A 27,992-nucleotide genomic window follows, 5' to 3' on the forward strand; every position below is an offset into this window, starting at 1 on the left:
TGTCGCCAAGATATCTAACATATTCCCATCTCGAGTTGGTTTTCTAACCAATTGCTCAAGGTTGTATGGAGTATGCTCCTAGAATAAATTCACACGAATCTTTGCTTCTGCCCCCTGTAATAAACGTGTAATTTTCCCAGTCAATGGATGCCAGATTAAAGTCTCCACCTACAACTAATGGATTATTTGGATATTTATTTCGTATGTACTCAAGACTTTACCTGAAACGTTCTGCGGCGTTTGTTGCGGATGCTGGTGGCCTATAAAAACATCCTAATACAATGGTCAGTCCTTGTCTGATTGACAGCTTTATCCAGACTATTTCACATTTCGACCCAGTATCGATCTCAACAGCGTTTAAACAGCTTTTAACTGCAATGAACACACTTCCCATAGCATCAGTCCTATCCTTCCTAAACATTGTCCAATCCGGTTTCAAGATTTCTCTGCTATTTATGTCTGTTTGCAACCAGCATTCGGTACCTAATACAGTATTGACATTACCACTGTTATATTTCGGAGAGTAACTCGGGGATGTTGCTACAGACACTTCGGCAATTCATTAACATGAGATTTAACATATTTAAATCCTTTGGAGTGACCTGATTAGCGAAGTAACAATTTTTACAGTTGGCATACCCACATCAGTGTCATGAACCGATAATTTTTCAGGCCAACGGTTTGTTTCCCGTGAGGAGGAAAATGGTTCAAATGGCTCTGAGCACAATGGGACTTAACGTCTGAGGTCATCAGTCCCCTAGAACTTAGAACAACTTAAACCTAACTAACCTAAGGACATCACACACATCCATGCCCGAGGCAGGATTCGAACCTGCGACCGTAGCGGTCACGCGGTTCCAGACTGTAGCGCGTAGAACCGCTCGGCCACCCTGGCCGGCGGTGGGGAGGAAATTGCAAATTTGTGGTAATGTCTTATGGGACCAAACTGCTGAGGTCATCGGTCCCTAAGCTTACACATTACTTAATCTAACTTAAACTAACTTACGCTAAGGACAACACACACACCCATGCCCGAGGGAGGACTCAGACCTCCGGCGGGGGGAGCATGGCTACCCCGCGCGGCCCAGTGGCGAGGAACCTAATCTAAAACACTCACATGTGCACGCCACAAGTACTGTGCTACCCATGTAGCTGCTTCATGTGTGTAGTGCACCCCTGATCTATCGAGGGACGTCCTACAACCTCCCACCCAATAGCGTAGGGTGAGGAATCTACAACCATTTTCGTCAAAGAGTCAACGTAGCCTCTGGTTTAGATTCTCCACTCGACTCCAAACCAGAGGACCCCGGTCCACCCTGGTTACGATGCTGCAGATCCATCTCTCCTCGAGAGATGGAGGCCGCCTTCGCCAATTTAGCCAGCCATCGAAAGGACCCAAGGATTTCCTCGGAACCCCGACGACATGCATCGTTGGTGCCGACATGTGCAACAATCTGCAGCTGGCTGCACCCCGCACGCTCGATAGCCACTGGAAGAACATCTTCCACACCCCGGACAAGGCCCCCCGGCAAGCACACCGAGTGAACGTTGGACTTCTTCCCCGCCCTAGGGGCTCCATGACCCACCTAACATTGGAGCTCCCTATCCCTACGTTCCTGTCCGGACTTTGCTGAAGGAGCGGCCACTATCCTGGCAGAAGGTGCATTCTGATCCGGCTCAGCATCAGATAGCACACTGACCCTATTAGCAAAGTGCATGGGATTTGGCAGGAGTCTGCGTCCTCATGTAGCCTTTGGCTTGAGGTCTTTGCCTACACAGTCCGCCACCCACACTGATGTGACAGTGGGCCGGCCGACTCAGTCGCACCTGAGGTCGGCTCAGTCACAGAGAGCTGTGACATCCCCTCTGCACATCTAGTACAGCAGAGGCTGCCCCAGGCACCCCATACCCACCACACCTCAAGGCGGCACTCTGGAACTTGTTGACTGTGACCAACAAAGCTTCCAGCTGCGTTCGGACTGTGGCCAACTCCTGGCATCTGCACAGACACAGTCCCCATCCATCTAGCTAATAACTGATTTACTACACAAAACTTAAGGAAACCTACTGCCTCACAAGGTTAACAGCTACACTCTAGTTGGCAGAAAGGATACTCAATAATGAAAATAAAAATTTATGGCAGGAGCTAGATCTGGTGCTTATTTCCTGCTAGGGGCTATTTAGTGAATACTAAAGAATAAGAAAGTGACCTACAGTAAACTACTAGGGGCTATCTAGTGAATATTACTAACGAATTAAACAGTGACCTACGGTAAGCTGCACGTACTGATTATCCCTCGTATTTGTAATTTAAAAAAGCATTTACGTACACGCGAAAGTGACCTAATAAAACTATAAAAACTGCTACCTTAAATGTACCGAGTTTAAATGTCACGCCGGCCGTGGTGGCCGAGCGGTTCTAGGCGCTACAGTCTGGAACCGCGTGACCGCTTCCGTAGCAGGTTCGAATCCTGCCTCGGGCATGGATGTGTGTGATGTCCTTAGGTTAGTTAGGTTTAAGTAGTTTTGAGTTCTAGGGGGCTGATGACCTCATATATTAAGTCCCATAGTGCTCAGAGCCATTTGAACCATTTGATAATATCTAAAGACGATATTTATCTTTGGATGCCAGTTTTGAAACGTTGCGCTCACACTGCGATCTTATGCGGCAAGATACGAGTGAATATTTAATTGCATTTACGTGACACGGGAATTTTCACACACTCTTCGTGGTTTATGTTCACTGTGAATGAATAGACATAAGTCATGATACGAAAAACTCCTTCAAAATTTCACATAACCATACCCACCTGCTCCACAAAGTTCTCACTAAACGCCTAATTGGACCGTAAATCTATTTGTCACCTTGCGTCATATGAGAAGACGCCCAATTGTGATTTGTGGACGCACACTACACGCCTTCAGTCAGATACTGCCCAGTTTGTGTGTCGTTTGACCCACTGAAGACGTTTAGCTTCCTGTGCGTCTGCGACAAACGGCCTTTTGCGAAGTACCCATCCCCAAACATCAACTGTATGTGTTTCCCCTCGAGGTATCCGCTATGAAACTTGTTAAGAAGGATCTGTATTTACCGACAGCAGAAATTTCTGTCGAGTGTAAAACTGATTGCCACTGATAAGGCATGACACTCGATTCTGGTCCTTGTCAATATTTTTTTACTAACACTGTTCTTTTGGCGTGTTACATGGCTGGAAGAGGTTCAAAAATGGTTCAAACGGCTGTGAGCACTATGGGACTTAACATCTGAGGTCATCAGTCCCCTAGAGTTTAGAACTACTGAAACCTAACTAACCTAAGGAGATCCACACATCCATGCCCAATGCAGGATTCGAGCCTCCGACCCTAGCGGTCGCGCGGTTCCAGACTGAAGCGCCTAGAACCTCTTGGCCACACCGGCCGGCCTGGAAGAGGTTCAAAATGGCTCTGCGCACTCTGAGGCTTAACTTCTGAGGTCATCGGCCCCCTAGAACTTAGAACTACGTACACCTAACTAACCTAAGGACATCACACACAACCATGCCCGAGGCAGGACTCGAACCTGCGACCGTAACGGTCGCGAGGTTCCAGACTGTAGCGCCTAGAACCGCTCGGCCACTCCGACCGGCCTGAAAGAGGTACACCATTCCTTGTAGACACGCTGGAAAGTCCGTGTTTATATATCTCAAATCGGGCAACTTCAATCATGGTGCAATGATGGACATAACTAAACAGGATAGTTCCTTCCCACCAATCTGTCACGTATCCCCGTCGATACATCTTACTACGCCGATCCTCTACAGCTGACTGATATTACACACAACTTCATAGCCACGAATAACGTCACTGCTGCAGGAGCACAATGCCGCCCCGTGCTGGTTCAACAGTATCTACAGATCTCCAAAGCAATCAGTGCACTCTGTTAAGAGAGTGACTAACATTTTTCCCAGTGAGACATATTGTGACATTACAGCCTTTATCACTGCGATTTTTAACATGTAAAAGTTTTTTTTCTGTATTCGCGTCAGTATGTGCGAACTTTTAACATATACCAATGTATGTTGTAACCAGATATCTTTGCCGCGCTCCTGAAAAGCGCAGAATATCACGATAGCTATAAACTGTTATACGCTGCTATCGATCAGTAAAAAAAACGATGCACCTATGTTTCAAAATAACAATTGCCAATTTTTACTTCTGCAGGGAGCCGCGCCGCTCTCTAGCTGTTCTGTGAATGTGTTGCGAGTCGGACGCAAAAGTATTGTGCTCCATACTGATATAATCATTTTATTGTAAATTTAAGAGTTTAAGTGATTAAAAATATATGTAGCCACAAACAAGCGAGAATGTATATCGTGAAAATTCGCTCCACCGCCACAATGGGTGGCCATGTTAATGTAAGTTTCCGTTTCATAATATAATACTTGAAGCCTTGAAGTTTATTTAATTTCAAAGAAAATCTCTCAACCTTATTTTCTGTTTAAAAGATTTATGCAGCTTATGATCCAGCGTGTGTTCTGTCGGAACAGGAGGCTGTCGTGACGACATCGTTATAGTATTTATTCCAAGTTCTTTCAGTTCCGTTTATATGTTCGTACAAATCCAGTTAGTTGGTCCCTTAGGTTTCTTTCATGTAACTTCCGTCTGTTTTCTCCGCGCGATCTTCCTCCGAAAAAAAAAAAAAATTCTGTTCATTTTTTTTAGTAATTTTCGATATCGCGAATGAGAAAAGACAGCCGCCTCCTGCTCCGAACGGAACACCACGACTTTTCTAACGTCGGAGAGTACCGCACGAATTTTCCGCTAAAAGGTAATAGAATTTCTTAAAGCTGGATCAATTACACATGTTGCTGCTGTTCTCCGACAAATCTGGTGTGATTAATAGTAATTTATTCTGTCACGACAAAAAGAACCAATTTTATTTTTACCACAGCAACAAAGCTTTCAATTAAATTACTAAAAAAAATCATACCAGATCTGGCGCCCGAACAGGGACTTGACTAAAATATTGAAAGTGCCACGGTACTATATGATTGTCCTATTTCATGTATCGCTCTTTGGAACCCAATGCTGCATAGAATTACGGATGAGCAATAAATGTACGCAATATTGAAGGACGCGGTATTTACACAAATATCTTGGGATTTAATAAGACGCAGATTTGCAGTTTTGAAGACAACGCCGAGTGAGTACCAAATTTTCGTTTGCCATAGTTCTGTCTAAAGAGTAGCTCATTTGACCTTCAAATTCGACCTCACTCTATCCTTTCTGTAGCTTAACGAAAAAAAACCACTTTTTTTTCTACGTAAATATTTGAACATTTTCTGTAACCTTTTGCTTGGACTATTTGTTTTATACTGTAGTAAGTATTCTCGTGTAAATTCAAGATGGATGCCATTTCAGTCTTTTCTGTGTAACAGCGTTGGCAATCAATTGTTTCAACGGCGTTGACTCCATCTTGTCTTTTGCTACAGACGTGTGTCAGTTATTACCCAGACATTTGACGAACGCGCCGCGACTTTAACTTGCGCGGCAAGAATAATTGACAATCAGAATTTCAGTTGGCAGTACCCATTTTAAGTTGGCAATAGTTGAATTTCATTATGGCGGACGGACAATCGAGCGCGAACTCTGCAGACGAAAACGACGGCACTGTTAACAAACATTACCGACTCCGCTCACGCGGAACGACGGCCAGGACAGACGACAGACAAGAGGTAGCTAACGTGGACGACACTCAGCAGGAAACACCCACCTCCCCGATAACGGTATCAATTGACATTGTCAAAATGTTACAGGAATTGATACTAGACAGACAGGAGAGGGAACAGCGCGAACGTGATCGCGAACAACGTGAGAAAGACAGGGACAAGTTTTTATCAGAGTTGAAAACGGATATGACAACACAGATTGACTCAGGAATGACGTAAATACCACCATTGATGCGAAAGTAGGTACCCTCACTACGCAAGTAGGCTCTCTCACAGCACAGATAGATTCGGTTAAGGGTGACGTCACGGCGCAAGTAACCACTTTGACAACACAGATAAGCACTCTGAATAACAAAATTGATAACATTGGTCAGAATCTCACAACTCAAATCGAAACGTGTCGCAAAGAAACCGATTCGGTAAAACTTGCGTATAAAACAGTTGCACGACAGGTAGACGAGTTAGCGACAGCGGTAGCCACTGTAGAATCAAAAGTAAGTGCAATGGCGAATGACATTTCGGACCGAACTACTGAGGAAAGAGTTAACAGTAGTGTTGCTTCGCACACTAAAGCACTTACCGAACATTACAAAGAATGGATTGATGTACAAGAGAAGCTTGTTGAGGAGAAGGTTACACGTGACTTGAAAGATGTTGTTAAATCTGCAACCTTAGACATACACTCCTGGAAATTGAAATAAGAACACCGTGAATTCATTGTCCCAGGAAGGGGAAACTTTATTGACACATTCCTGGGGTCAGATACATCACATGATCACACTGACAGAACCACAGGCACATAGACACAGGCAACAGAGCATGCACAATGTCGGCACTAGTACAGTGTATATCCACCTTTCGCAGCAATGCAGGCTGCTATTCTCCCATGGAGACGATCGTAGAGATGCTGGATGTAGTCCTGTGGAACGGCTTGCCATGCCATTTCCACCTGGCGCCTCAGTTGGACCAGCGATCGTGCTGGACGTGCAGACCGCGTGAGACGACGCTTCATCCAGTCCCAAACATGCTCAATGGGGGACAGATCCGGAGATCTTGCTGGCCAGGGTAGTTGACTTACACCTTCTAGAGCACGTTGGGTGGCACGGGATACATGCGGACGTGCATTGTCCTGTTGGAACAGCAAGTTCCCTTGCCGGTCTAGGAATGGTAGAACGATGGGTTCGATGACGGTTTGGATGTACCGTGCACTATTCAGTGTCCCCTCGACGATCACCAGTGGTGTACGGCCAGTGTAGGAGATCGCTCCCCACACCATGATGCCGGATGTTGGCCCTGTGTGCCTCGGTCGTATGCAGTCCTCGCTCACCTGCACGGCGCCAAACACGCATACGACCATCATTGGCACCAAGGCAGAAGCGACTCTCATCGCTGAAGACGACACGTCTCCATTCGTCCCTCCATTCACGCCTGTCGCGACACCACTGGAGGCGGGCTGCACGATGTTGGGGCGTGAGCGGAAGACGGCCTAACGGTGTGCGGGACCGTAGCCCAGCTTCATGGAGACGGTTGCGAATGGTCCTCGCCGATACCCCAGGAGCAACAGTGTCCCTAATTTGCTGGGAAGTGGCGGTGCGGTCCCCTACGGCACAGCGTAGGATCCTACGGTCATGGCGTGCATCCGTGCGTCGCTGCGGTCCGGTCCCAGGTCGACGGGCACGTGCACCTTCCGCCGACCACTGGCGACAACATCGATGTGCTGTGGAGACCTCACGCCCCACTTGTTGAGCAATTCGGCGGTACGTCCACCCGGCCTCCCGCATGCCCACTATACGCCCTCGCTCAAAGTCCGTCAACTGCACATACGGTTCACGTCCACGCTGTCGCGGCATGCTACCAGTGTTAAAGACTGCGATGGAGCTCCGTATGCCACGGCAAACTGGCTGACACTGACGGCGGCGGTGCACAAATGCTGCGCAGCTAGCGCCATTCGACGGCCAACACCGCGGTTCCTGGTGTGTCCGCTGTGCCGTGCGTGTGATCATTGCTTGTACAGCCCTCTCGCAGTGTCCGGAGCAAGTATGGTGGGTCTGACACACCGGTGTCAATGTGTTCTTTTTTCCATTTCCAGGAGTGTATTATCTGCACCCGGCAGTTCAGGAGACACTGTTTGTACTGAACTAGGCCAAATTAGACGAGTGTTTACCCGGGATTTGCCGGAATGGCGGAAGCAAGTAACAGATGAGATATCCGACCTGAAACAGCAAATTCAAACACTACAGTATGATAACCAGAGTGACGGGAAACACTCACTACCTTCTGAGCCAGATGAACATCAATACCATACAACACAACAACACAACACACCACAGTACATTCCGCGACCGAAAAATGAATTTAACGATCCACACAACAACAACACTGAACAATTGACACTCACAACCCTCATGAAAGAGGAGAGTGTATTGAAACAGAGTTTTTCAACCATTCCAACCGGAAAAGCGAAATATTCATCCAGTCGTTTTCCTAAAGAACTTTTCAGGAGTCTTTCCAGCTGCCTGGAGTGACAAACAGAGAATACAATTCATTACCGGATATATACAAGGAGAAAGTGCTATATGGGTAACCGAGATGGTTGATAAGTGCAAAACATTTAGCGAGTTTGAGAAGAACTTTTTAAGGAAATTTTGGAGCGCAGGTGTTCAGCAACGCCTACGCAAAGAGGTCTACAACGCCGAACCTTTCCATTCGAACAGTGGCGGACTTCGCCGGTACTTTGAAAAGTACTTGAGAAAGATACAAAATTGGGACACTCCCATAACAACAAAAGATGTTATTATGATTCTTAAGTCAAAACTACCCATTTCCATACGCGAAAAATTAGTGAACGTGTCAGAGGAAGATCAGGACGCATTTTTATCCGTCCTTGATTCGCTCGATCTTATACACGAAGACGCGCGTGCGAATGCTAACCGTAAGAACAACAACGCAGGCACGTATTCGAATGGAAACGGTAGTAATGGAAATGGTTCACACGAAACACAATACGGAAACAAACAGTACAATAACCGCAATAGAGGCCGAAACAATTGTTACCGTAATGGTAAACACAAAAACAAGCATTACGGCAACCAACGGTACAATCCAATATACAACACGCAACAACAGTATCACGGGAATGCCCCATACCAATCAAACAATAAAGGTAATAACTTCTACCAGAATGGGAACAAATACAAGGGTAAACGTTGCAACAATCAAAATTGCGGAGGTCAGCCACCTCCACCACAACCCTATGGGCAGCCACAACACCAGCAACAACAGCAATACACGCCTCAGCAACAACCATTCATGCAACAACAACAGTACACGCCACCATAACAGGACTTTAGATACAATAACAATAAACCAAGAAAACAATACAATCCACCGGTATATTTTACGCAGGCAAGTAATGTACCGATTTTTCAGCCTGGTAACCAAGTGCAGTACCAACAAAGGTTTGATACAAATCAACACACACAATGGGTAAAAAACCAGCGAGAATGGTCAAGTGATGTGACAGAAGAATCAAATCAATCGCATCACAAGAAAGCGGAAAACTAAAGGCAGCACCTTTTCGCCCCCTTTTCGACAGACGATTTGTTGCAGGAAAATATTGAGACAGACTTGAATGACGTATGGGAAGACGAAGTACAAGCAATGACTAAAATTTACATAGCCAATACACCAATAGATGCTATTATTGATACTGGTGCAAACGTAAATGCTTTATCACTATGTATGTTTAAGAAAGTTTCTGCAGGGATGAAAATTTTAACGTTACCAGTACAAGGTTGTTCAGTAACAGGAGCGGTAGGATCTTTATCACAGCGAGTCAATTTGCAAGCTGAGGTACCGATAAGGATTAATTCTACTTCTTTCATGTGTGTATTTCTAGTAGTTAAGAATTTGTCGGTGTCATGCTTATTAGGAATGGAGTTCCTGAGGAAGAATAAGGCAGTGATTGATATAGAAAAGGGTATCTGTACAATCCGAGTAGGTGAACAGGAGGTAACGCCGCAATTGTTGCGCGGCAAGGTCAAAAGAGTCAACACTGAGCACAAAGTTAAGGTACGCAGACTGGTACAGCGAACGTTTTTGAACCAAGCACAAATGACCAGACAGGGTGACAGTTGGACGGATTTTGATACTGATGACGGACTTCCGACTAGAGAAGAGATTTTGAATAAAGTAAGCGAATCAAGTGAACTTGATTACATGCAAAGGCAAGATTTACTGCACTTACTTATGAGGTATCTTCATGTCTTTTCTTCGAAACCTGGAGTAATACGTGACTATGAATATGACATGAAGGTCGCTCCCCATTCTACTTTTTGCAAAACAACGTACTCTGTCCCGTATGCAAGGCGCGAGGCTGTGAAAAATGAAACACGTAAAATGCTTAAGTGGGAGATCATTGAACCGTCAGACTCACCTTACAGCAGTCCGTTATTGCCAGTTTTGAAGCAGGATGGTAGTGTACGTATAGTTTTGGATGCAAGAAACATAAATAAAATAATTATTCCAGTAAGAACTCGACCTGAGGCTATGGATGAACAATTACAAAGGTTTCATGGAGTAAAATTTCTCACATCGGTAGACTTGAGATCGAGCTACTGGCAGGTCAAGATGACATCACAGTCTCGAAAATATACAGCGTTTATATTTGCAGGTAGATCATACCAATTCAAAGTAGTTCCATTTGGTTTGAATGTGAGTTCAGGCGTATTCATAGCTGCACTTGATCATGTATTAGGACCTGAACTGTTGGATCGAGTAACAGTGTATGTTGATGACTTACTGATTGCTACGAAATCTTGGGAAGAACATTTAGACATAATAAGCAAAGTTTTCCAGAGGTTTGTTGACTATGGAGTCACAGCTAATCTACATAAGTCTAAATTTGGTAAAAGCGAGATTAAATTTTTAGGACATCTTGTATCATCACAGGGAATTACCCCAGATCGAGACAAACTAGCAGCTATTAAAAACTTTCCTGTGCCCTCTTCTAAACGCCAGTTGAAAGGCTTCCTCGGAATGACTTCCTTTTTCAGAAAGTTTATTTCTGACCAGTCGATGAACAGTCAAGCATTGCATGATCTTCTAAAGAAAAATACTCATGGCATTGGACGCCAGAGTGTCAGGCAGATTTTGATCGCATTAAACAAGCACTTCTTAACAGCAATATTTTGTTCCATCCAGACATGGAAAAAGAATTCTGTATTTCGTCAGATGCTTCATTTCAGGGGCTTGGTTCTTGTTTGTTTCAAATAGAAGTAATTGATGGAAAAGAAGAGATAAGAGTTATCAGCTTTGCAAGTAGGGTTCTCACAGAATGTGAGAGGTCATACTCGGTGACAGAGTTGGAGGCTCTGGCCATTGTATGGTCCTTTAAAAGGTTCAATTACTACATCCATGGTCGGAAAATTAAGGTCTTTTCTGATCACCAAGCTCTTAGTTTCTTGGTCTCCTGTAAACTTCTTCATCCTCGTCTTACACGATGGAGTCTCTTCTTGCAAGAGTATGATTTCGAAATAGTATACATCAAGGGTAAAAACAACATTATCGCGGATGCTTTGTCACGCATGCCGCAAGGACTTCCCGAGTCCAGTGAACTTATCGAGCAGATGTCTAACTACCGAATTCTTCTAATGAAAGACCCACAACATAGAAAGTATTTCCTTCAGCTCTGCAAGCAGATGCGTATACTCCAAGAGACAGATCCCAAATGGCGTAAGGTCAAACAACTTCTTCTAACAAAACCCGATCACCACTTGTCCAAATTTTATAAACTACACAACGATGTTTTATTCCATCGAACTTCTCTCCTCTCTGGTAGATGGTGTGTGTGTATACCACACGCATACGTTGAACACCTTATCTGGTACACACATCTTTCCTGGGGTCATTATGGACCTGAAAAATGCAAACTAAAGATTTCTGCGTATTGCTATGTACCAAACTTGCACCATCGAATCCACAAGTTGTTAAGTACATGTCTTATCTGCCAGAAGGCAAAACCCTTCAACGACTCGAACCTAATTCCTCTGAATCCAATTATTACTGAGAGACCAAATCAAGTTCTGGCCCTTGATCTCGCCGGCCCCCTGCCGCAAGGGAGGGGAGGGGTGAAATACCTAGTCGCATTGTTGGATCTTTTCACAAAACATGTGAGACTTTATGCAGTGAAATCATCCAGTGCACTTCCGATCATCCGTCGAATCGAACAAGACTATTTTCTTCGATTTGGCAAGCCGGAGGCCATTCTATCAGATAATGCATCGAATTTCACTGGCAGACAATGGCGCAATTTTCTTGCCAGACATGGCATCAAACAAATACTTATATCTCGTTTCAGACCGCAATCTAATCCCACCGGACGTATCTTCAAAGAGTTCAATAGATTCATTCGAACCTACATACCTAATCGACAAACCCGTTGGATTGACTTTGTATCTTCATTCGAGCAGATTGTCAACAATCTTCCACACTTCTCAACTGGATTTACACCTGCGGAATTAATGACGAGTCATCGGGAAAGAAATGAATGGTTAGATCCCATACCTAAAATTGTAGAACCAGAATTAGATTTAGATGCAAAACTTAGGCAAGCATTGGTATCCTTAGCTGTACAGGCGAATCTATGCAAGAAGTCTTATGACAAGAAAGTATCTAAGGCTCTTACATATGATATTAATGAAAAGGTGCTTTTACGGACACATTTTAAGCCATCGACGTTGTTGAGAAGAAATCGGAAATGGAGGCTATTGTACGACGGACCATTTGTAGTAATTAGAAAACCACATACAGGATGTTATCTAATAGCGGATCCAGCATCTGGCAGAATTAAAGGATTGTATCACCACCAGGATCTCAAGAAGTATAACGAGGCAAAGTAACAAGCAAAGGAACATTAGCCTAAGGTTTAACCTGTGAAACACTTCCGTATTCAAACACGCCAATACGAGTACTCACACTTTGGCAAAAAAAACTATGGAGGTAATTGAAGATTTGATTTATTATGGCGTACGAAAAGGAAAGCACATTCCATTTGAGAGGACAGATTCTCAGTTAGTTTTAAGTTAGTCATAGGTGTAAGCAGTCCAAGTTGGCTGTTGGCATTGGGAAATGCCGTTATTGGTGAAAGGAGATACGGAAGGAAGTAGCAGATTGCCACCTTCCAACTCCAATGAATATATATGTATGTGAAATATTAGGTTCAGGAATTTCTTTTTCAGCCCTCAAGATGGAATGTTAGTCTTTAAGTGTACAGAGTACAGCCTATTGCGTGTAAACTGTGCGTTATTGTAACACCGCCATGAACTATACCTTTTGTTACCGCGATATTCAGAATTAAACAGATTTGTGCAGCCAAGTGTTTGAACTGTCAAAAGCAGTAAATAACACAGAGAGAGAGTATCACGTAGTATTTGATAGTTTTCAGGAGATTCAATCTCAGATTCAAAGTATCATCTACGAACAGTAAGCCTCATAAAGATTTAATAGCTAAGCAACAAAGTATTTCCTTTATTCTGTTTTACAACAGCTGTTAGGTCATGTAGTCGAGAGTGCCACTACATGGAAACATATACGTCGTACTGACAAGTCTGAAGTATTCCTGATGGTAAACGTTTCTTCTTTAAATATGTAAGATGCACTAAAGTAATTAGCTATTTCACAGCCAAGCCCGACAATCGCCCAGAAGGAAGCGTGAGAAACTAGAAAGCTGTCACCAGATATGACTCACATTATAATAATAAAACTAAGATCTGATATTAGATTAAAGAATAGCCACTTGAAGGCACACGTGACGCATGTCATGCATCTAAGGTCACAAAAATATCCTAGTGTAGTTGTGCTAGAATTTGTATATGTATATAGTGTATTTATGTTCATATTTGATCCTCTCCTCTTCCACTTCCCCATCCTATCCCATTAAAAAAAGTGAGGATTAGAATTTGACAGGCTCATCTGAGTGCTCTTTAGACGGTTGAAGTGGAAACGAAATTTGTGGGAGAGATCCGTTAGCGAAAGTTTTGTTCCAATCGCGTATCGCGAGTAGCAATGTTGAGAGATTATAATACATTCCGCGAGTAGTACTTGCAGCCAGTAACTTTATGAAGCATGAATCTTCCGGAGAGAAATGCATGAGTATGCTCGACCAGTAGAGACAGAATTTGTTCAATTTGTGCTCTACATAAACAATGACACTAAATTTTGAAGAGAAACGAAATAACAAGCTGCTTAAAAGATTTGTTTTTTAAAAAAAATTTACCTTTGTAAAAGGGAGAGAGAATAACCGAAATAATCGTGCCTTGATGCACAAGTAGTGGTATTCAATACGCTAATCCGGCGTGGCGTGACTGAAAAGGTTAACAGAATTTTGTGACTGTAAGCAAACTTAAGAAATGTATGTATTTACCTGTGAGTAACTTGAACTGTGAACTTTGAAATCACAATGTGAGATGGGAGATGTGAATTTGCAGACACTCTAAGACGTTCTAAACAAAATGCGAGTGATAAAGTGTACAAAATACGTGTGCAGTGACATGTGTACACGCAAGTGCAGGTAGTGACAGCGATCACAGCAAAACATTTTGCAAACTATATGTAAAACGTTGGCTTCACTGACCTGTGTGTAAGCAGCATGGCAGGTCGCAGGGACTGTCGTGTGAAATCCTCGAAACAGACGGTGGTATTTTCTACCCAAGTTTTCGATACGCCGATCGACGATGGAGAAAGGACACTAGACGTGTGTTTTCCGCGTGTTCTCATTTTAGCAGAGCGCGAGTGACACACGTTAAACTTCATAAGAGCATACACGAGCGCGTGTTGCACTGGACTAGTAACCGGCAACAGCGCGGAGCTGCTTGCAATTGGACTCAACAATTAACATTTGAAACACAACCGACGCGCGCGCTGTGGAGGCGTGTCATTGACCATAGAATGTTTTCCGCCTCACAACTATGCAAGAGACATTGCTAAAACTATCACAGTCAAACTTAATTATGAACTTTATTTATTCTGTAAAAAGAGAAGTCTTAGCTTCAAATTAATTTCCATTTAATCAGTCACGTCGGATATTTTGCGATAGATTGTTAAATAAAGACAAGGCATTACTGAGCACTGAAACGTTAACTGGAAGGGAAGGTTATCAATCCTGTCCAGAATCCTATAAAACCTTTACCTGTAAGTCTACATTATAGCACGAACCTAACACAGGTTTCTTTCTGTTTATTTGCATGTAAACGACATGACGCTTGATGCGAGACACTAGAGAGGCAACACGAGCGAACACAAAAAAGACGCTACCCAGGGTCGTGACCTCTCGGACGACGCCGCTCACCGAACGAGAATAGACGTTGCAGACTCCGGTTAAGTGAGCGCGTGACAAATAAAAGTGTACAGTGTAGTGTCAAGTGAAACGTCCTGATTAACAACGACATTCTAAAGGAATCTAATGAAACGGATAAAAAAACATTACGAGACCAAACAGGTCACAGACAATTTTAGAGGACTGTTTAAGTAATTATTTCAATGTATCTGTGTATGTTTGTCTACTGACATGTTTTGTTTTCTATATAGAGTATTATTCATTTATCTTTGTGTGTGTTAGACTTAAGATTGTTTTTTGTCATATTTTGTTTCACAGTAACAGCAATTAAGATGACAGTGCAAGGACACCTTACAATGAACTGAGAGAAGTGCCAAAGTGCACAAAAGACACTGAAAGACTATTTGTTTTCATAACTGTACTGGAAGCATAAAATAACTAGATGACAAACTCATTCCAATTTTATGTTAGAATGAAAGTAAACAGATGATAAAACACAGTAATGTCTTGAAACTATATGTGAGTCCTGATGATCCTTCCGGAATCATCATGCCTCACATGGGAGGCATTGTGGCATTACAGCCTTTATCACTGCGATTTTTAACATGTAAAAGTTTTTTTTTCTGTATTCGCGTCAGTATGTGCGAACTTTTAACATATACCAATGTATGTTGTAACCAGATATCTTTGCCGCGCTCCTGAAAAGCGCAGAATATCACGATAGCTATAAACTGTTATACGCTGCTATCATCAGTAAAAAAAACGATGCACCTATGTTTCAAAATAACAATTGCCAATTTTTACTTCTGCAGGGAGCCGCTCCGCTCTCTAGCTGTTCTTCAGTGAATGTGTTGCGAGTCGGACGCAAAAGTATTGTGCTCCATACTGATATAATCATTTTATTGTAAATTTAAGAGTTTAAGTGATTAAAAATATATGTAGCCACAAACAAGCGAGAATGTATATCGTGAAAATTCGCTCCACCGCCACAATGGGTGGCCATGTTAATGTAAGTTTCCGTTTCATAATATAATACTTGAAGCCTTGAAGTTTATTTAATTTCAAAGAAAATCTCTCAACCTTATTTTCATTAATTATACTTGTGATAATCTTTTCTGTTTAAAAGATTTATGCAGCTTATGATCCAGCGTGTGTTCTGTCGGAACAGGAGGCTGTCGTGACGACATCGTTATAGTATTTATTCCAAGTTCTTTCAGTTCCGTTTATATGTTCGTACAAATCCAGTTAGTTGGTCCCTTAGGTTTCTTTCATGTAACTTCCGTCTGTTTTCTCCGCGCGATCTTCCTCCGAAAAAAAAAAAATTCTGTTCATTTTTTTTAGTAATTTTCGATATCGCGAATGAGAAAAGACAGCCGCCTCCTGCTCCGAACGGAACACCACGACTTTTCTAACGTCGGAGAGTACCGCACGAATTTTCCGCTAAAAGGTAATAGAATTTCTTAAAGCTGGATCAAATACACATGTTGCTGCTGTTCTCCGACAAATCTGGTGTGATTAATAGTAATTTATTCTGTCACGACAAAAAGAACCAATTTTATTTTTACCAAAGCAACAAAGCTTTCAATTAAATTACTAAAAAAAATCATACTAGAATATTCATGCAAATAAATAACACAAGCATTTTCTTAAGGGGACCGAACATTCCTTACGAAACCTCTGCAGAGGCTGGACAAAAATATGGAACCACTGCGCAGATGCAGATGCTACCTATCCTGCAGGTTGCGCTGTTGTATTTGACCATAATGGCACCTGTGCTGTGTCCTCAGTACGTTGCAAGTGTCAGTCGTCGTCAGAATAGTGTTCTATTTAGCTGTAAGTTCATTACATCGGAGCTAAGTAAATGGACAATTTGTTGGTGCTAGTATGGTGGGTGCTTCAGTAACCAAGATAGGCGAAGTGTTTGGTGTACAAACCGCACCGTATCGAAGATTTCTAAGATTTATACGGCTTACAGGGAAATCCGAAAAACATCATCCGCTAAGCCCCAACGCATACGACAGTCTCTATTGAGTGATCGTGACGGACGGTCATTGAAGAGGATGGTGACGAAAAGTAAGACGACGACAGCCGCAACAGTCATCGCAAACTGAACGTAGCACTCGCGAACCCTGTCAGTATCCTAACATCACGGACGGACCTCGATCAGCTGGGAACTGCAGGGCGAGCTGGAATTTCAAAGCCACTCATCAGTGATTCAAGTACCCACAACAGGAAAGCATGCAACAGAAGCCATAAAACTTGGACTATGAAGCAACAGAAAAAAGTTGCTTGGTCAAATTTGTCTTGTTTCACATTGTTTCCAACTTCTGGCCGAGTTTACGTCACAAGATTGAAACTTGGCGGGCGTTCGGTAATGATTTGCGCAGCCACATCGTGGTATTATAGACCCCATGGTTACTCTTCAAGGTCGCAATACTTTCAAGGTCCATTTCGCCAGTGTGACCATTTCGGGCGATCAGGTCCATCCCACTGTACAGTGTTTGTCCCCAGTGATGATGTGTTCTAAGACGACACGGCCCCCACAGCTCGCTTCGCCCATCACTAGTTTTGTGGGCACAAGAATGAATTGTCGCATCTCCCCTGGCCAACAGCTCTCAATATTATTGCGCCTTTGCTATCTACTTTGGAGACCAGAGTGTGTGATCACTGTCCACCTCCATCATCGGTACCTAAACTTGCAACTAATTTCCAGGAAGAATTGGAAGCTGTTGTGTATGCTGACGAGTTTCCTACACCGTATTAGGCAGGGGAATGTGTTTTGTTTTTAGTGCTTCCACATTTATGTACACTCACCGTATATCAGTATTAGATTGAATGTAGCGCATTCTTGGCTTCTTGGCACATAATTAGCCACAGCAGGAAATACCACTTTGGTAAGATATTCTTTATAAACGCGACTCATTTACGAGGACGGTAGCAAGTAGAAGGCCAAAATCTCAAAAAACATTTGGGTTGTCAAAGCATTTATTACGAGATGAAAAAGTCTCTAACTCACATGGGTACATTCTGACACGATGCTTCTATTTATCAAAGAAATTTAATACAAACAGAACTGATTTTTAAGATAGTTTATCATGTAGTTGCAAAACCGTAGTTGTTCTTTACTTTAAGAGCGAATTTTGGTCAGTTTTAAGACCTTCTTTAATAACCAGAACATGGTATCAAAACTGACCGAAATCTGTTGTCTAATTAAGGAATAAGTACAAATATGTAATGAAGTTTCTTAAATATGTAATACTTCTAATCTACAAACGCTAACACAAATAAGTGATTTTTGTCGTATCAGTTGAGTGGCAACGAGGCCGGCTACGACCTACCAGGCAGTGGGGATTGTGATCGCTGCAGTTAAATACAACCACGAACACGCAATCATTTTCAGTTGATGAAGAATGTTACTCATCTGAACGAACAGAAGATAAATTAATTTGGAAAAGTGAATCGCGTAACAGGGGATTTCACAACACGATCAAGCACAGAAATGGCCATTATTCAACGAAGCACATGCATTTTCATTAAACAGAGGTATCTTTTAGAGCCATTTTCATTGTCTAGCATTACATGTCATACAGAGCAGCAAAGCGAACTGCCAATTGCATTTTCCAAAGCACCACCCCGGTAGCTTCTTGCCATCGCATAGAGGCAGAGGCTGCTCCATCCTTAGCTCGTTCATCACTGTTGATGCTGTCTCCACTATTTCAGTAGAACGCGAAGTACCTTTATTTGCCAGCTGTGTAGATCTGGTATTTTTATTTTGTGAGATTCCAGTGGCGCACTTACTTTTTATGAAGGTCGTCAGCGAAAGTGTAGGCAACGTGATTCTCCGGGAAGGCACCAAAAACCAATCCAGAGTCACTGCACGATCCAAAATTTCGGGAGGTCCGCTACAGATGACGCAGAAGCCCTCGGCACAGCTAATGTGTACAAGACGTACTGTCAGTGTGATACCGCCTACGAAGAGAACACCGGAAGACCAATAAGCAACCGCGAACGAGAACACGTAGATTACATTCAATTGGAGAAGTGCAATACATCGAAGATAGAAGAACGCCAAGGTCTATAAAGTTTCAAGTAGCTTGAAGGCTTACAAGACAGTTGTGGATACGCACACGTGAAGGAAGAAGGAAGTCTAAGGTAATACATTACTCTGGAAATTACGGGGGGGGGGGGGGGGGGCAGATGTGAGAATCCCGCACTACAGGCCCGGGCAAGATCCTAGCGGAGTTGATTTGCTGCTACCTTCCATCGACGTGTTATGAAGACTCAAGTATCTGTGCCATGTACATAACTGAGATAAATGCTTGTACAGAGTGTCGTTTGTGTTTTATGGATGTAGGGAAACTGGATGGCAGTGCATAACGTACTCCTCTCGAACAGAACGATATAGACCGCAATCTTGAAGTCTCCATCTGACGGTCGGATTTCTCAACAGTGCCACTTGCCCTTACTTCATAAGACTAAGTGAAGAGGTTGCGAATTTAATCTGGGGCATTGGCGCCAAGTGTGCTGATCGGGAACTGTAAGTCATCACCTCTACTCTCCTTGTAGGCCAAATACTAATGATGAAAACTACTTCCACCACAAGAATTCGAATGTGCTACCCTACAGCTGAACGCCACCACCACCTAGGTGTGCGTTAACGATATCGATTACAGAGACGGGTAAAAGTGATAGAGGCGATTGAAATCTTGAAGCAGCCATACATCATCACACAGAGGGCGGCTGTAGGATCGAGACGTTCTAGCTGCCATTGATCATGGTACAAATGGTGGCAAGTAATCGCTGGGCAGCGGTCCCATCGGGAACTGTCGTCACCGTTTAAACAAGCCAAAACTCCCCGACGTGTTTTCGTAACCAGCAACGGGAAAACAGGGTGCTTTCAAGTTTCTAGCGGATTCGAAATCAGGTACCAATTATCATCGAAATTAAAGAATAGTTTCCAAAGTCAGGTACCAATTATCATCGAAATTAAAGAATAGTTTTCAAAGTACAAGTATTCCCTCCGTCTATTCTATGAAACATCAGTCATATTCTAGGCCAAATAAAAACTGAGGAACATCAGTGCAAGGCGTCCGAAATGTTGGTTATTTAAGTATTCTTTATTTCGACGAGGCAGCGCACACAGAAGGAATTTAATTAGTTTTGTGTTTAAGTTCTCAAATTTACGAGTTTACCTGCGCAATTTCTTCATGATGTATATCCATGATTATAAACTTTAAGTTAAGACAGGTGATCATAAATTTTGGACTGTTGAGTGGAGTTATTATAGTTCTACCAATAATGAACATAATTATATACAAAATTACATTAAAGTCTCCCTTATTAATAACCAACGACTTGTCATTTTCAAGTTCATGGGATTTGTTAGTATCTGGTTTCCATATCTAGTTTCCACGTTACACGCAGTTAAACCACCAAGTAGCTTCTGAACACAATAAGTATTATTAAGACTTGCGTGTATCAGAAGTTAGGTACTGCCGCTTGCCAAAACATTCCGAAAGCTCAGAACAGGAAACTAACAAATACAGTTGAACTAATGGGCTGAAAAGGCACAAAACCAATCTTTTCTTGCTAACATTACGTTGCGATTGAAGCAAAATATTGACAAAGTGCGACAAAATGCATGGTGAGATGGAAAACTGATAATACGTTCAGGAAATAAGTTCCGAATTAGAAGTGATTTGTTTACATTCACGTACAAAAAAAAAAAAGACCAGATTGCAAATATTTAAATAGGTAACAATTTTATTAATGTGACTTCAGTAATTACAAAACGATCAGTTGAACAGTATAGAGCACATTGTACGCTGAATGCCGTAAGACTGATGTTACCTGAACACTCAACACGTTCGCAAAAAACACGAAATCAGACGATATCGCGACACCGGATCTTGTTGGGCAAGTACCCACGAACCAGGTACTCGCGCGACAGGCCTGCTACTGCCTCGATTTCCGCTTTGTGGTCGTCAGTCAGCAACGTCTGCACCTAGAACATTCACGCAGTGACAGTTGCCATGTGATCTTGCTACCAAGAGATACACAGTTAAAACAGTAAAGTCATTCATAAGTACAGCCAACATTATTACAAACTCGCTTAAGTGACAAAGGATTTGTATGTCATGTAATTTTTACTTTTTTAGTATTAAATTTTTTTGCACACACATGTTCATAACCAAGTTATTCAGTAATCTCAAAAACTGCAGGTACACTATTTATTTGACATTGTTTCACCGGTCACGGCGCGTGCGAATACCCACCAACCCACCCACCCACCCACCCACCCACCCACCCACACACACACACCCACACACACACACACACACACACACTGACTCACTGAGTCAACATCCTTCTTTAGGTAAACGAGATACTGAGCTGAAGAAAATGGTAAGACGTTACTACATTATCCATCACAGCTCTTGGGCATATGAGTTTACAGTAACATGCACTGAATTTTGACTAGCTACTGAAAAATTACGAAGGAGTTTATTATTAATTTATACAATTTTTACACATCTTTACTCTATGTTCTGTAAATAATCTTGGAATGTGCACAGTTACACGATTCACAAACATGTACAAAACGTTCGCAGACTGTCACATGGTATAACACTACAAGCACACAATTGGGTACACCAACTCCGTCCGCGAGTTCGGAAGGTCGGGAGAGGGGAGTGAGAGGAAAGGAAGGGGTGGCGACAGGAAGAGCATCCGGCTACCCTCTATCACTAACTTTGCTAAATTCATAAATTAACATGCCAACTCGGTGAAGATACGGAATACGGGGTCGCAAAAATTCGAGGTTCTGAGTACGGCATCCCCAAAAATTGAATACATAACTAATAAAAAGTACTTATAGAAATAGTACGTAGTTACAAGGTATTGTTGGTAACAAACTGGTGACAAGACATGGCATGATGATGACACTTACTTTCCTGATATCTTCGTTTGTTCAAATGGTTCAAATGGCTCTGAGCACTATGCGACTTAACTTCTGAAGTCATCAGTCGCCTAGAACTTAGAACTAATTAAACCTAACTAACCTAAGGACATCACACACATCCATGCCCGAGGCAGGATTCGAACCTGCGACCGTAGCGGTCACGCGGTTCCAGACTGAAGCGCCTTTAACCGCACGGCCACACCGGCCGGTCTGTGTTTGTTCATTCTACTTCCGGTATCATCAAATATTCACCTCTAAAAACTTTTGTCTTTCTTGTACATTCTACGGAATTATCACTTAGATTTAATATACACAAATATTTTCTCTCTCCAAAAATAATTTAGTGCTGTTTGTTGTTTCTATCGTCAAATTTAGTATACTGCATGGTGAACAGCTGCAGACATCACAGAAAATTTCATTATTTTTTTCTACCTGGAATTCTGGTACTTCATCTGTGATTATCACCATCAAATATCACCATCAAACAGAAAATTTTCTCTTGTCTAGAAAGTCACTGAGGTAACAAAAACAACATTGGTCCTACGATGCAACCCATATGAAAGCTCAAGTAACAATAAAAATAGATGCGCGCCATACAGAGTGTACTGACAATACTTGGCAACACTTGCACGAGTCCTCGCGTAAAAATAAAAATAAAATTTTATTTCGAAATGGGTCCAGAGATGCTTATTTTCGAAGTTACGTCGCGGGTAAGAAGTCACTTGAAGCAACTACTGACAGCTCTTCACGTCCTGTATTTTATGAGTGTGCGGCAACATTTCATACACTACTGGCCATTAAAATTGCTACACCACGAAGATGACGTGGTACAGAAGCGAAATTTAACCGACAGGAAGAAGATGCTGTTATATGCAATTGATTAGCTTTTCAGAGCATTCACACAAGGTTGGCGCCGGTGGCGACACCTCCAACGTGCTGACATGAGGAAAGTTTCCAACCGATTTCTCATACACAAACAGCAGTTGACCGGCGTTGCCTGGTGAAACGTTGTTGTGATGCCTCGTGTAAGGAGGAGAAATGCGTACCATCACGTTTCAGACTTTGATAAATTTCGAATTGTAGCCTATCGCGATTGCGGTTTATCGTATCGCGACACTGCTGCTCGCGTTGGTCGAGATCCATTGACTGTTAGCAGAATATGGAATTGGTGGGTTCAGGAGGGTAGTACGGAACCCCGTGCTGGATCCCAACGGCCTCGTATCACTTGCAGTCGAGATGACAGGCATCTTATCCGCATGGCTGTAACGGATTGTGCACCCACGTCCAGATCCCTGAGTCAACACATGAGGGCGTTTGCAAGACAACAACCATCTGCACGAACAGTTCGACGACGTTTGCAGCAGCATGGACTATCAGCTCGGAGACCATGGCTGCGGTTACCCTTGACGCTGCATCACAGACAGGAGCAACTACGATGGTGTACTCAACGACGAACCTGGGTGCACGAATGGCAAAACGTCATTTTTTCGGATGAATCCAGGTTCTGTTTACAGCATCACGATGGCCACATCCGTGTTTGGCGCCGGCCAGAGTGGCCGGGCGGTTCTAGGCACTACAGTCTGGAACCGCGCGACCGCTACGGTCGCAGGTTCGAATCCTGCCTCGGGCATGGATGTGTGTGATGTCCTTAGGTTAGTTAGGTTTAAGTAGAACTAAGTTCTAGGGGACTGATGACCTCAGAGCCATTTGAACCATTCAAAACCGTGTTTGGCGACATCGCGGTGAACGCACATTGGAAGCGTGTATTCGTCATCGCCATACTGGCGTATCACTCGGCGTGATGGCATGGGGTGCCATTGGTTGCACGTCTCTGGCACCTCTTGTTAGCATTGACGGCACTTTGAACAGTGCACATTACATTTCAGATGTGTTACGACCCGTGGCTCTACCCTTCATCCGATCCCTGCAAAACCCTACATTTCAGCAGGATAATGCACGACCGCATGTTGCAGGTCCTGTACGGGCCGTTCTTGATACAGAAAATGTTCAACTGCTGCCCTGGCCAGCACATTCTCCAGATCTCTCACCAATTGAAAACGTCTGGTCAATGGTGGCCGAGCAACTGGCTCGTCACAATTCGCCAGTCACTATTCTTGATGAACTGTGGTATCGAGTTGAAGCTGCATGGGGAGCTGTACCTGTACATGCCATCCAAACTCTGTTTGACTCAATGCCCAGGCGTATCAAGGCCGTTATTACGGCCAGAGGTGGTTGTTCTGGGTACTGATTTCTCAGGATCTATGCACCCAAATTGCTTGAAAATGTAATCACATGTCAGTTCTAGTATAGTATATTTGTCGAATGAATACCCGTTTATCATGTGCATTTCTTCTTGGTGTAGCAATTTTAATGGCCAGTAGTGTATATAGAGTTCAAATTGCTTACACTTGCATGCAAACTACGGCGCGCCACCACAGAGTTGTAGAGGTCCTCGAATTCACATGCGTTGTGCGCACCTACCTTTTTCTACGAGGGTAAGTCAATTATTATCCGAAAGTAGTTATAAAATTTTATTGTAATCAAATAGGAAACTTACAAGAACATCATTTTTCGATATCGTCTCCATGCGCTTCAACGCACTTGGTCCATCGTTGTACAAACTTCCTGATGCCCTCATAAAAGAAAGTTCTCGGTTGAGCTGCGAGCCAGGAATGCACCGCTTCTTTCACTGCTTCGTCCGAGGCAAATCGACGGCCCCTTAATGACTGTTTCAGTCGACCAAACAAGTGATAGTCACAAGGGGCAAGATCGGTACTATATGAAAGTTGATCCAGTACTTCACATTTGAGTTTCTGGAGCGTTTCAGCAGTGTAGGCAGCAGTGTCCGGACGGGAATTGTCATGCAACAACACAATTCCTTTGGACAGCAATCCTCGACGTTTGCTTCGAATTGTAGGCTTTAGCCTGGCAGTAAGCATCTCACTGTAACGTACACTGTTTATTATTGTCCCCCTTTCCCCATAATGTTCCACTACAGGATCTTGTGTGTCCCAAAAAACCGTAAGCATCAGTTTTCCAGCAGACTTGAACTTTTTCTTGCGCGGCGAATTTAGATGTTTCCATTCCATACTCATCCGTTTCCTCTCCGACTCGTAATGATCGATCCATGTTTCGTCACCAGTAATGATCCTGTCTAAGAAGTTGTCCCCCTTCGTTACCATAGCGATCTAAAGGTTTTTTGCAGGTGTCCAAGCGCGTTTGTTTATGGAACTGTGTGAGTTGTTTTGGGACCCAACTTGCTCAAACTTTATGAAACTCAAATCTGTTGTGGGTGATTTCGTAGGCAGAACCGTGGCTAATTTGCAGACGATGTGCCACTTCGTCAATAGTTAATCGTCTGTCTAAGAGAATAATTTCACGTGAATGCTCAATGGTTTCTTCATATGTGGCGATAAACGGTCGACCGGCTCCTTCATCGTGCGTAACACTTGAGCGACCATTTCGGAACTTTTCAATCCCGTGCTGTACCGAAAGTCTTCGATGAGTTTCGGCCCCTGATACGCCTTCCGGCCACAAAAAAAAAAAAAGGATCACTGAACGTTGCTCTTCTTTGGTGCATTTCGTGCAAATAGAAAGCGGAGCAGCCATGATTAATAGCACGGCAGCGATAACGAGACTAACCTAGCAGTTTGAAAATTGCAAAGATATAACAACAAATAAACAAAGCATGCTTCATCAACGTAAAACGACAGTACAACCAAAATAAACAAAAATATAACTAAATTGCGGATAATAATTGACTTACCCTCGTACAACTCGCGCAAGATGATGTGCTTTATCATTGATGCATCTGATGTTAATCGTCTACTTGACAAAACCGCCATGGAAAGAAGCGTAGTGGCTTTACGTAAGGACGGACCATTATGCACCATGAATGACGCATTGTTGGAAGAGAGTAAATATTCTGGGTTTCCTGCAGACATGGTTCTGCTGCGTTATGGTTAACTGACGCATCACAGTATGCGATTTAAATGGCGCGGCAACTGGAAACGTACTCCAAAACTGATCTACGTGAGACAGTGCTATACTTGTGGGAAATACTTCTAAACTGCACACAGATTCACAGTGAAATTCTGGCGTGATATGGACCCAATGAAGTGTCGCGTCCAGCCGAAAAGAAATGATGCCGACAATTTGACCAGTGCCCCACAGACGTGGATGGTGGATGATGCTGATGGGGAAGGAAGCCCATCGGCATCGATCACAGATGCAATGTATGGGCAATTGAGGTTCCGATTCGCAGCGATCGCTAATTTCTCTGTCATGAGGACGTTCACACGGCGGTTCACGAATGGTTCCGCGAGAAGGAATGGATTTCTATCGACTAGGTCCGCCTGCTTAGCTGGGTAGTAACGTGCTCGCCTCCCATGCAAGCAGACCCGGGTTCGATTCTCGGCCGGGTTGGAGATTTTTCTCCGCTCGGGGACTGGGCGTTGTGTTATCCTCATCATCATTTTATGGTCATCACAGGCGCGCAAGTCACCCAACGTGGCGTCGAATGAAATAAGACTTGCACTTGGCGTCACTCAGTGGACGTCCAGATCCGGTATTGATCAGTCAGCAAGGGTGCACGAATCATGCTCCCGCTGTGGAGGCCCATACGCGACAACGTTCGCTGAACTGTCGTTAAAGGAGATACTATTGGAGTCCCTTGGTTCGCCTGGACGGTCAGTTGCTCTATTCGCTCGTACACATCTCTGCGGCCGTCCTTCTCCCCTGTCATCTATGGTTCATGGTGAACCACAGTTGCCTAGGCGCCGGTTTTGGATAGCTCCGTTTTGCGAAGCATGGTCTAATTTAACCACGGCGGAACGCGAACGGTTTACAAACTTAGACATTTCGGGAATGCTTCCACCCTTGGCCCGAAAGCCAATGATCAGGGCCTTTCAGACGTCACATAAATCGCTCCGTTTCCGCATTAGGACTGTTTTCCGCGTTCCTCCGACCCTTTTATATACACTCCATTGCTAGGGGTGCCAACTGCCATTGCACGTTGACATCGAACATAGATATCTAAGTTACTGGGGGGGGGGGGGGGGGGGGGTAGAAAATCAATCAAAATCAATTAACATAGGAAAGACCACTGGCTGGCTCTGAGCACTATGGGACTCAACTGCTGTGGTCATAAGTCCCCTAGAACTTAGAACTACTTAAACCTAACTAACCTGATGACAGCACACAACACCCAGCCATCACGAGGCAGAGAAAATCCCTGACCCCGCCGGGAATCGAACCCGGGAACCCGGGCGTGGGAAGCGAGAACGCTACCGCACGACCACGAGATGCGGGCCTGATAAATTAACAACACGAATCTACATAGGGTGTACGAAGGGAACCCGGGCGTGGGAAGCGAGAACGCTACCGCACGACCACGAGATGCGGGCCTGATAAATTAACAACACGAATCTACATAGGGTGTACGAAAGAATTTTCTCCTCTTCTAACACCAGTCTATTGTAGGTCGCCAAAGGAATGACATATTCCAGATGAATGGAAAAATGTGCATGTCATTTCCGTTTTCTTCAAGCATCGACGAACAATCGCATACACTTGCAAGCTTTTATCGCCGATGTCAGTGTGTTGTACAATTTTAGTATTTGTCTTATGCTCTTATATCATGACGTAAAAGTACTGTGCGTATTATAAGAGCTTTACTGTTATAGACACACTGGGTGAAAATTAATAAAAGCGGCAAACTGCAGGTACGGGTTCCTGACTGAAAATGGGGAAAAGAGGTTGCGTTGCATGCTGTGTGATTGACGCAGCATACTGTAAGCAACAGAATGGTGCGGTATTCATGTCAAGAAGAAGCAGAGATGGTGCTTGTGTACCGCCAAGCAGAAGGAAACGGTCGAGAGGCTGCACGGTTATACGCCGCGTGGTCTAGGGCTGCTTGTCACGATTCGCGCGGCTCCACCGTCGTAGGTTCGCGTCCTCCCTCGGGCATGTGTGTGTGTGTGTGTGTGTG

The 27,992-nt window shown here is 43.6% G+C and overlaps 1 protein-coding gene across 1 annotated transcript in view; it reads right to left on the bottom strand.

The window, feature by feature from the left end:
• Positions 1-20,926: 20,926 nt before the first annotated feature.
• The window catches only part of LOC124616610 (meiotic recombination protein SPO11), a 194,007-nt gene continuing 186,941 nt past the window's right edge, over positions 20,927-27,992 (bottom strand). Inside the window, exon 7 of the mRNA XM_047144932.1 lies at positions 20,927-21,046. Coding sequence (XP_047000888.1) covers positions 20,927-21,046 — 120 coding nt within the window. The remainder of the gene's footprint in view (positions 21,047-27,992) is intronic.

The sequence above is a fragment of the Schistocerca americana genome, chromosome 5 (assembly GCF_021461395.2).
Source record: "Schistocerca americana isolate TAMUIC-IGC-003095 chromosome 5, iqSchAmer2.1, whole genome shotgun sequence".
NCBI classification, from domain to species: Eukaryota; Metazoa; Arthropoda; class Insecta; order Orthoptera; family Acrididae; genus Schistocerca; species Schistocerca americana.